At 31.1% G+C, this 11,965-nt stretch overlaps 1 protein-coding gene across 6 annotated transcripts in view; it reads left to right on the top strand.

Moving 5' to 3' along the window:
- Positions 1 to 11,910, top strand: part of LOC108751636 (flavin-containing monooxygenase FMO GS-OX-like 3) — a 13,033-nt gene extending 1,123 nt beyond the window's left edge. For 2 of the 6 annotated variants that reach the window (XM_018491937.1, XM_018491922.1), the window contains exons 2-8: positions 721 to 869; positions 954 to 1,180; positions 3,977 to 4,118; positions 7,577 to 7,885; positions 8,324 to 8,474; positions 8,552 to 8,826; positions 10,048 to 11,910. In XM_018491937.1, the coding sequence (XP_018347439.1) occupies positions 972 to 1,180; positions 3,977 to 4,118; positions 7,577 to 7,885; positions 8,324 to 8,474; positions 8,552 to 8,826; positions 10,048 to 10,260 (1,299 nt within the window). In that variant the 5' untranslated portion in view covers positions 721 to 869; positions 954 to 971 and the 3' untranslated portion in view covers positions 10,261 to 11,910. Of the gene's footprint in view, positions 1 to 48; positions 181 to 380; positions 553 to 720; positions 870 to 953; positions 1,181 to 3,112; positions 3,191 to 3,976; positions 4,119 to 7,576; positions 7,886 to 8,323; positions 8,475 to 8,551; positions 8,827 to 10,047 lie in introns of those variants that run through there. The other 4 variants (XM_018491955.1, XM_018491946.1, XM_018491929.1 and 1 more) reach the window with 3 other exon arrangements.
- Positions 11,911 to 11,965: the final 55 nt, after the last annotated feature.

Here is an 11,965-nt window from a genome sequence, read left to right as displayed (position 1 = left end):
ATCGGCCCCCCCCCCCCCCCCCCGCGCCTTTCTCTTTCTCTTTCTCTCTTACTCTCACTCTCATCCGAGTATTCTGCGGGTCAACACACTTAACGCTGGACCATAAGCCCACAGCTATTTCATCAGAAAAAGAAGGGGATAGGAGCGTAAACCGGAGAAAATATTTTCCATATGTAGAACGTTAGTATAAAACGAACAGACCAGTTAACGATAATAGTCCAATATATGTAGACTCGCTTTCGTTGATCAGTCTTATTTGAGCCTTTGGCCGAATCAGATCGAAGTATTAAGTTAATGTCTCTGATATTTATTGCGTTAAATGTCGTATTCGTTACTCTCCTCGTTTCAGTATCTCAAATCGCAGATAATTTTGTTAGCAGGACATCATCTGCATATTTTTACGATCGACAAGCGAAAATAATACAACAGTGACGATAGTATCAGTGAAATTAAGTCTAAATTGTTTGTTGATAATATTACCAAATTAAACTTGTTGCTCATCAATTAAAGAAATATACATTGTGTTATTCAATTTCACTGGAAAGAAGAAACGTATGTAACATTATCTTTAGTCTCAAAGTACATTCCAGGGATTTGGACTGGAAAATTTCAGTGTACAATAGATAATAGTCCGAGGCTAAATTCAACTTTTAGTTCCAATTCTTTTATCGATCCTTCGCCCTAATGGTTACTGGAATTAGATTTTGGTTTCCTTTTCAGTTTCAGTAATCGTACACTTACAACAGTCAGCATATTATCGTTAAAAGGATCGAAACTGACACCGAAATCGAAAGTAGTAGTCTCGGACCATATGTCCTGTAACCGGTCCAAAATTTTATTCCGGAATGTAATTTCGGTCCGAGTCCCTGGTACATTCTCCTTTTATATTTCAGTTATCTTTTTTTCTGAATCCCTTTTTTTTAATACGGCTAATGTACGTATATCTTTTTTAGACTTTTTATTGAAAAATTATGCCGAGTAGTAAAACGAGAATCGCTGTTGTCGGTGGTGGAGTGGCTGGTCTGGTGGTAGCTCGTCATGTGGTGGCCAAATTAAATTCTTATAATCTCGTCCTTTTCGAGCAAACCGATCACATTGGTGGCACCTGGGTATATACTGATGAAACAGATCTTGACAAACATGGACTTTTGATTCACAGCAGCATGTATAAGAATCTCAGGTAAGAGCTGAGTCAGTAGCTGAGTAAATAGAAAGCATTACATAACTTTTTATCAGGAGACACGATAGTGTCTCGCGCCAAGAACAATTAGCGCGATGATATCGAAGCGCGAGACTGGCCGTGTATCTTAAGTACATATACAGGATGTTGCCGGGTTGAACCGCCAAACTTAAAATATGAACTTAGGATCTTGAAACAAGCAAACTTTTCCTTTGAAAGGAAAGTTTGCTTGCTCACAAACGCTTTGTTCAAAGAAATAAAAATATTGACTAATTCTTAAGTGACAGAACTAGAAGAATGAATAATATCAAAATATGTTTCTTGATTTTGTTTGCTCTGAAACAAAATGTGTATGAAGTACTCGTTATAATGTGCCTTCCAACAAGCGACAAATGACATAATGGCTGTATTCAGTGACTCAGTGACTCGACAGTTGAGTGAGCGCTCGCTGCTATTGATGTATTCTTCGAGATTTAAAATGCTGATTTAAAAGAATACAATAATAGCGAGCACTCACTCAACTATTGAATCCGCTGAACACAGCCAATGTTAAACAAAGATGACATGATCACTGTGTCGCACCGTGTCGCTTATTGAAAGGCACACATAATCTTCCAACAATGACCTTCAAACATTAAAACGGAGGATAGTGCAAGCACAAACTATAAAATGTATTTAAAAGTATTATAATTATATATAAAACATTTTTTTCCCGGGAACTTATATATATTTTAATTATCAGTAAGAATGATATCGATTTATATATATACTCTATAAATTTTAACGATGTGTATCCATATGTATCGATATAATTTATATAAATTTATATTTGTATCTTTTTTCAACGTTTTACTACGATAATTATTGAAAAATATGTGTGCCGTTTATTTGATATTTGTATATTGGGATTAAATAAATATTTGACATGTTTCAATCTTTATCAATATATTTAATTCTTTTCATATTTAATTTATTTATAGATATTACCAAAATGTTTATTACACGAACATGGTTATGAATTTATTTTGGAACAAGTAGTATTTCGCTATTAAATTGATATTTTGTTATATGATCCAACATTAATTATGTGTATGTAATGTACAAATAATTTCCGTATAGAAGTAACAATAAAGCGCGTGAAAAGTATCGTTTTATCCCTCTTTATTATTTGATGAGGACAAATGATACACAAAATATCAGCTCCATCATTATAGTAAACTTTAACCATTATTAATTTAAAAACTATTATAGCCTTGACATTTTCGTATTAGGATTTTCGTCTTAGAATATTTTAAAGAATCCGTTCTTAAAAGGATGGGCGTGGGGCACCTGATATATGCATTTGCTATTATTGACATACACTATAGGATCCCAAATAACATTTATGCTGCATAAGATATCTAAAAGACATCTTTTAGATATCTTATGCAACATACATGGGATTATCTGGGATCTCTCATTTAATACACAATTTTCTTCTCTCCTTTTTTCGTCTTGTTCGATAAATCTGTATCACTGCTGTCTTGCAATTATGCCCAATTTTTTCACTTCCAGATAAGTTGCGGATAACTTTATCCAAGAGATATCTCCATTTTAATGTGGAAAATATCTCCTGGATAAAGTTATCTAGAGGTGAAGAAATTGAGCATTAGCCACTTATCCAAATATAGTTTTAGATCTTTCCATCATCAATTAGATCTAAATAGGGTTTTTTTTAATTAACCGTGAGACTTGATCGCAGTCTCATCACAGGTATGTGCGTGCGTGTGCGTGTGCGTGTGCGTATGTGTGGTGCGTGTGCGTAGAGATATATATTTTTATTTTGTCATTCTTTATAATGCATAATAGAATAACTGATTGTGCAATCTCAATTATATTCTTAATAGAAGTTGGGATTCCTGTGACACACGGCGATTACATTTCGATAAAAATGAAGGACTGTTGGTGAGGCGGCAGATCATAAGTTTGATTCCAAAACAGAAATTAATTTGCAACAAGTTCGGAATAAAAGTACGTAACGAATAAGCGTCTTCTACAATTAAAAAACAATAATTACAGCGTCCCTGCATATCATGTACATGAGAAACACCCGGTCTAATGCAGTAACGTGATAAACTTTGCTTGACACGCGATACACTTTGTGACACATTAATGAGAAGATCAATTTTCTGAATTCCGAAAAGGAAGCGCATATATCAACAATAAATCAAATTAACGAAGCGATCTGCAATGTAGATCGAAAATCATTGCGTGATAATGTGAAAGACTCAAAGACTCTTGCGAAGATATAGATTTTTGGACGAAACCGATCGAAGTAAACAATGATGACGAATGCGAACATATGATTCCCTATTTGCGTTCGGATAATATAATTTTCTTATCTATTTCATCTGTACCTCTCATATATTAATGTGATTCTACGGTTCTGAAAACTACCAAGTCACTCTTATTCAAGCCTTCGACAGCCAACTTAATTTTAGCTAAACAGCACATCGAATAATATTTGTAAAGAATATAGAAAGAGTTAAAAATATTTCTTTTCGTTGTAATATAAACACGGTTAATCATAAGACGGAAAAATATTCTTTCCAATTATAGTTATGTCTATCAAGTAAATTAAAAATAGACTAGAGCTTATTTCAGCTAAATTGTTAATAACTAACAACTTTGTTTATCGCCAGTCTTGGGTTATAGGTCGCCGTATCTTTTGAACTCCGCGGCGGATAAAATTAATAAAAGTCGTGCGCATGATCACCTAAATACTGAGAGAACGAATTGTTTCCGTTTTTCTTGCAGGACAAATATACCGAAGGAAATAATGGCGTTACCTGACTTTCCCTTTCAAGATCTGGGTGGCCCGTCTTTCGTCCACCACAGCTTAATAAAAAAATACCTCATGAGTTATGCGAAGCACTTCAATCTTTATCCCTACATTAAAGTAAGTTGTTGAATTCTATTGAATTCTACTATGAAGATCAAATTCATAATATATTACGTCCTCTCATTTTTGCATTCTGATAACATATTTTATTAAATATATACAAAAACGAGGAGACATATAAAAAAAGCATTTCTTTGCTACTCGACACGAACTATCGTTATTGAGTTTCTGATTAACATGTACGTACAGGATGATTAATTTTAATCTTATTAGACATATTATGCCGGAAAGAAAGCCTATCTAAAAAAATTTTAGACGAGAATTGTAAGGTTGGTAGAGAGACAAATAATGGTTAAATCAATTTTCGAAAAAATTGATTTTTTAAGGTCTCGTATTATTCATATTTTTTAACAAAATTATATGAAAGATTTCTCTTACATATTATACTATAATTCTTCTATAATAATAAATTTTTCATTGAGACCGTATAATGTGAATATACAACAAATAAAGGATGATGATACCCATAATCAAAACTGAATTTTAAGTGCTTAAATATTTTCATGTAAATTTATATAATACATATATAGTTATTTGAACTACGCGTCGAATTGATTTTTCGAACTTAGAAATGCAATTGGACCACTGTAATAATATCACAAATTAAATTAACAAGCAATTTAAAATTTAATACTCGATTGGCATCATTTTAAGAAGACCTTAATGTACTGTAAAAATGTATAAATAAATTTATTGCGAAAAATATTACCTCGGTCGGGAGTGTTGAATTCAGCTTCGATAAGCATTATCTCTCACTTGTTGTATATTCACATTATGTGGTATCTTAATAAATCATTTACACACGCTCCTTGAAAAATGTACATGTTCCTACATATCGGTTATTGTGAAGAATATTACTAATTATCTTCAGTGATTTAAAAGCTTAAGATGCTCGCACGGAATGCTAGAGATCCGTGTTCTTCCAACCGAGGTATATATTTTTCGTAATAAATTTATTTACAGATTTTCAGTACATCGAAATATTCTTAAAATGATGCCAATCAAGTATCAAATTTTTTAATTACTTATCAATTAGTTTGTGATATTATTACAGTGGTCAGTTGCGTTTCTAAATCCGAAAAATCAATTCGGCGCAGTTCAAATGATTACATATGTAGTGTATAAATTCACAACATGAAAATATTTAAACTTCTTTTATAGTAAAGGGTCACATTTATGTCACAATAGAGTCATAATAATCAGAAAGAAAATATGTCACTGTGAGATTGTGATAACAAAATAACACATGTTACTAAAACGCACCATGACGTAACTATGATTATTGTGTTGTAACTGTGATGTTTTTTTGGTATGGGGGGTTAAGCTCCAGCTTCGACTTATAACCTTCGTTATAGGTATTATCTTACTTGTTGATAATTCTTCTAATTATTCTGCGTATGCACATAAGTATTAAAGTAAAATTATTTAGGAAATAATACAGTTTAAAGAGATATTTCAATTTTTATTTTCGCATATTTTGAAATAAAAAATAAAATATCTTGTAAACTGTAAAATTCTTGATCATTCTTACTTAGTATAATATAATCTAACGTTATATATACTGAAGAGAGAACATCTCGATTCGTTAGCACGCTAACATCATTATAAACACGTTCTGAATACGGATCTTTGACAACCGAAATTTAAATTTTTTTTACATCCAATCTATAGGTACTGTCCTTATTGCTTTCGACTTTGATTTATTGTTTCAACTATTAAAGGATGTCCTGCATGGCCGGCAGTATGCCAGTGATAAAGGATGGTGGGCCGATTTTTGCCTAAGAAGTGTAACGTAAGTTATGTTGATACGTAAGTGATGATCTTACGTTTTTTAGGTTGCTAAATATGATGGCATAGAAAAATAGTCAAAATTCGCCTTAAAGGGAATAACATAATTCACTTTTATAATAATAATTCGGTTATAATAATCTTTTTTCTATTTTATTCTAATTATTTAATTACTTGTATAATTTGATAATCTTTTTTCACTGAAAAAAAATGCTAAAAAATAAAATACTTCAAAATTGCTAAATCTAAGAATTAAAAATTATAATCAATTTCTTATTTAAAAAATCTGAAGTCAGATATGCATGCATCTGCATACACTGTACAGTTTGTGTAGGGATGTTAAAACGATAATCCTCTACACCATCATAGAATTTCCATCTAGAAGGTACATTAAAGTTTTAAAAGATAAATCTCAAAGTAAACTTCAATATAAGTTTAGAGGTATATTATGCACTGCTTTTCGTATTACCATATATTGTACAGTATAGCGTTTGTAAATTCATTCATTGTTATCAGAATTTAAACGATATAAAATGTATTATTTAAATATTTATCCCTATAGGGGAACAGAAACAATATTGAATCAAAAGATCGAGCATCGAAAAATCAAGCAAAAAAATCAGCTGACCATAACTACATCTGAATAATAGCTTACTACACAAGTACCACCTCAACAGTTACATGAATAAACCGCCATAGCTGAAGGACTATATTTATATTTTTTCTATTAGTACATAAATAAAATATTTAATTAATCTTTAATGACAAGAGAGATGAAAGTCTGTCATTTTAACATTTTTCAAACTGTAGATCTATGCATATCTGATGAAACTTAAGATTCTTTAAATAAGAAATTGAACATATTATGCTGAGCGTCTTTTAAATCTACCACATCACTTGCTGGAAAATTTCTGAAATCATTTTAAGACTAAGATCTAATACCAAAATGTCAAGGTTTAATAGGTTTTTAATTATAAGCATTTAAAGTCAGCGAATCGTATTGTCTAAATTTCGTGTGTTTAAGTTATGATTAATATTTTGAGTTATATATGGAAAAAAAATACAAACCTTAACTAAACGCGCGACTTTAGACGAACTTTATACGCTTTAAATACACTTATATCGATCGAAGCTAGATCTTAAGTGCTTTAAATAATTTCATGTAAATTTATATACCACGTTTGTAGTCTCTCGAATTACGCGCCGAATTAATTTTCCGGACTTAGAAACGCAACTGAACTACCAGTAATAATATCACAAATTAAATTAATTAGCGGTTTAATAATTTAATGCTCAATTGGTATCATTTTAAGATCTTAATTAATGTACTAGAAATTTGTAAATAAATTTGTCAATAATTAGAAAACAAGTTTATAATTTTAAATCTTAATACTGATTGTTACAATTATTACATACTTAATATTTTATCTTAATATTATAAAAAAGTATTGAAAAAAAAAACGAATCGTTTCTTTCTAAGTAACAGTAATAACAACACGTTACTTTTCAAAATTAGTAGCAAATAATTTATAAAAAAAAAAGATAATAGTAATGCATTATTTTTATAAAATATTGTTTTCAATCTTGCGTACATATGTATATGTTAAAATCGTACTTTTTCGTTTTTTTTTTTTCATGTTTTTATTTGGGATGACGTTTGTTTTCAGTTGAATACCCTAGTGAAGCACGTAGAGCTAGAAACTATTAACGGCCAGACATTATGGATGGTGACATACGAGTCATTGGAGACCAAAACAGAAACCACAAAGATTTTCGACGCCGTGGTGCTGTGCAACGGGCATTACAGTGTCGGTCGTATTCCGCATATTCCAGGTATCGAAAGCTTTCGCGGTAGATGTGTTCACAGCCATCAGTACAGAGTGCCAGAGGTCTATACCGGCAAGAAGGTTTGCATACTCGGCGCGTCCTGGTCTGGCATTGATATCGCCATGGAAGTCTCGCAATATGCTGATAAAGTACGCTGGCACATAAATCCCTGCACTATTAATTATCATCTTTGATAAATTTAAAGTTATACTTTCATCTTCCTGATAATGTCCCGAAAGTATGATCAGTATCAAAGGAACTCTGACAAACCTTACGAAAATTTGAGTTAAATTTTCAGTTAGTATCCTCACATAAACCTTTTTTTGGCCCTTACATAAAATATATTAAAATTTCATCCAAAAATTCAGTTCCCGTAAAGTTTATGCGAGGTCTTTTCCGAATCTTTGTTGAGATACATAATCTGCGATCATATAAATCGTACGTCGTAAAGTGCTAATTGTAAAAAAAACTGCCGCGTAGCAATGGCATAGTAATCCTAGTCATGATATATTTACATCATGATGTATTATCATCAACGATTCAACGCAATTTTTTAATTAATCTTTCAGTTCCCTTGGTGATTTCAGGTATATCTGAGTCATAATCTGCCGGAACAACTCAACTCGAAAATGTCGAGCAATCTCGAGCAAAAACCCGGTGTCGAGTCCATCCAGGGGAACATTTTCACCTTCCGCGACAGTTCAACAGTGGAAGTGGACGATTTCATATTCTGCACTGGTAATGCATATCAGCGTTCCAGTTAAACTTTCTTCATGATTCATGATAGATAATCATCTCTCATAATTTCTTCTCAGGTTACAAATTCACGTATCCCTTTATATCGGCTAAAGTCGAGATACGTACGGATGATGACCATGTGGAACCCATCTACAAGCAGCTAGTGCATATGGACTATACAAATCTGTTTTTCATGGGTGTGCCAGCATTGGTGATACCGTTTCCAATGTTCCATATTCAAGCACAGTACATCCTCGGGATTCTCGAAGATCGTATTAAGTTACCGTCTGCGCAACAGATGCGCGAAGAATATGAAATCGAGAAAAAGTCTCTATTGGACCAAGGCATTCCGGTATGTGATTCACGATTAATTTTTACAAATTTGCAGGAAAAGCTTACATTTTGAGAGACGATGATTGGCATCAACGACATATACAGGGTATTTGACATTAGGTGTATATTTTTTTTCTCCAAACTTCAATCACATAGGTGCATCACTGTTTATAGGTAAGTAAAGCGAACTAAACTGAATCAGAAAGTCCTCTACCATAATAATCCGGGTTCTACTGTATTCACACTTTTATTTATTTATCATTTATAAGTTTTTATTGCGTAAAAACAACAGTTTTTCGAAAATATTATCGGATAAATAATTTCGTTGAGAAAAAATTTCGAAACCGTTCGGAATCGGACTTATAATCGGATTTATTAGATATTTTAAACTTGTTTTCATGTGCTGAAACCGCTGTAATTTTGACACTGTATGGAGGGACACTCTGATATGTCGTTGATTGATAAATGACGATTCTTTCAAGGAAAGACGAAATATATCTTGATATAATAATTATCACGACCTTGATAAAAAATTTTCTTAGAATTCTTCATATATAATTTTTCAGAATTTCCATATAAATTTTAAAATTGTTCACAATTCCTATATATAATAGTTTTATAACTTTTTAGAAAATTCTCTTTTAGAAATTTCTCAGCTTTTTTGTATAAATTGGAACATTTTTCAGAAATATTGAAAAAGTCTATTCTAAAATTCTTTATTCTGAGTTCCGAAATATTTACAAATTTCTCATTTTATAATTTCTAAAGAAAAATTGTAAAATCTGAAGAAGTTTTTGAGATATTTTTCAGAAAAATCTTTATAAATTTAAACTTTATAAAGAGAAAATTAAAATATTAAAAATATATGAATTTTTTACCAGGTTGGTATCCTAGATTATCAGACAGACACGAATATGGCCAATCGTTTTACTATTTAATAACATAAAAGAAATTTTGCATAAAATTAAATTCTTAAAAAATAATTAACTAAAAACATTTTTTGTTTCAATAGCAAAGTTATAATTCGAGACATAACAATAATTCAGAATTTTTATATCTTTAACATTTAATAATTTAGAGAATTACAATTACGTCTAATAAAAAATAAAAATGATTTTTATTATGTGTAATTATTACTATATACCAAAGAATTAATCTCATAATTGGCCATTGCGATGGCTAATCAGAATTCTTAATAGTGATTGTCATGTTGAAATATAACTTTTTTCTTTGTCCCCAGCTGAGACACATAAACAAATTAAAGGATAGGCAATGGGCTTACTACGATCAACTTGCAACCGCTGCGAATGTGACAGGCTTCCTACCAGTAGTCAAGAAAGTTATGGATCACGTTTTTCAAATGCGCGAAGTAGACTTCACCACCTACAAAAATTATCAGTACCGTATCATTGATAGCGAGAATTTCAGTGTGTCTTACTGTAAACCTTGTTAAATTCCACGCAAAGAAAAGTGAGAAAAGTAAATATTATTTTATTACAAAACGACTGTATGTATTTAAACGGATACGAGAAAGATACGTTTAAATATGTTTATATCTTTCAGTATCAATACTGTTTATGCTACAAATCTGTACATACATCGCAATTTAATACGATAAATATTTTTTCGATTAAGGACAGTTTATTATAACATTAGAACGAAGGCGCTATACCCATTTATTTTAATCTTTCATAATCATACCTCTTTAAAAGTTGAACCGTAATAGTCACATAGGGGTCAGAATGACCTCGGAGCGCATTTAACATTAATTTTTTTTGTCTTCAAAAAACGAAAACTATGAATATGGTAATAGGTTAAATGCACTCTGGGGTCATTTTGATTCTGGTGTGATCATGAAGGTCAATTAATAAAAATGTTTACCATTATGTTTCTACAAGAGACTGACTCGCAAAGGCTTGTTATAATAATAAAAAATAATGAAAGATACAGAAAAGATAAATATTAGTACATAAGGTTATCGCATCCATGTTGGAAAAACCAAGTACAACCAAGTACTGCTCATTCTTGAGATTTTCGTATTACTGCGCAGAATCTGTGCCGCAGATACCAAATGCGGCCATATTCAAATAAATGTATATAGATTATACATTACTAAAAAAAAACGAGCATTGAAACATTCAAAACTCGATATACTTCTCACGCGATTTATTTAGAGTCAATTGACAATGGGTTCAAGAATCAAACCGGCAAAGCATAGAGACGATATGTAATTTATGGTTATGGAGACGATACGTAATTGTCGCATAATTTTGAGGATTTTTTTAAAAAGAACAAAGCTATATTTCTTCGTTGCATAATCATAACAATTGTTTAAAAATGTAATCTAACACACGTAATTCAAAATAACATAAATACCACAACTGTAATCTTTCAGCAATTTAACGAATGTTATACGACTGATACATACGTATAAAATACATACTATACATATGTAATTGAATTTATTCAACTTCCAGTCATCAGGAGTATATTTAGGGAGACGCTATTAGCGTTTTTAATCATTCTATCCTTGTTTTACATCTAATAAACAATATAAATGGAATGACTCAAATAGCTCTAATGTCTCCCCGAACACAGCCCTGCAGATTGCTCACAATCGATTCAAAATTAAATGTTACCATAGCATCAATTTTTATCACTATTGTACCTATTTTAACGCTGAAAATAAGAAAATGTAGTCCATCAAAGTTAGCAACACTGTTGTAAACGTCTTTTTTACATATAAAATATATATAAAGGATGTTTATATATTACATTACATTAATATATTATTGATATATTTCCAATATACAAATGTTATATTCAAAGTTGCTGACGTAGAGTCGTACTAATACATTATATTTATCATTACAAATAATATTATGTAACATTTCTGACACTCTTGTAACATTACATCTAAGTTACACGTTTGCGATTTGCTAGGAGGATTTATGACTCCTGTGCATTGAAACAATTACGGTTGTCAATGTAATCAAATTACAATAATAAAAATTGCATTTAGTCAATTTGATATTTCTACAATTCCTAAGAGCTTACATCATACAGAATACAATTGAAGGATCCTATTGAAATTTACGATTTTAACTCGTATATGGATATATATATACATACAAACGTATATATATATATATATATAT

Source organism: Trachymyrmex septentrionalis, unplaced genomic scaffold (genome assembly GCF_001594115.1).
Source record: "Trachymyrmex septentrionalis isolate Tsep2-gDNA-1 unplaced genomic scaffold, Tsep1.0 scaffold112, whole genome shotgun sequence".
In the NCBI taxonomy this organism is placed as follows: domain Eukaryota; kingdom Metazoa; phylum Arthropoda; class Insecta; order Hymenoptera; family Formicidae; genus Trachymyrmex; species Trachymyrmex septentrionalis.
The sequence above is the reverse complement of the archived record's forward strand: the minus strand, read 5'-3'. Positions and strand labels throughout refer to the sequence as shown.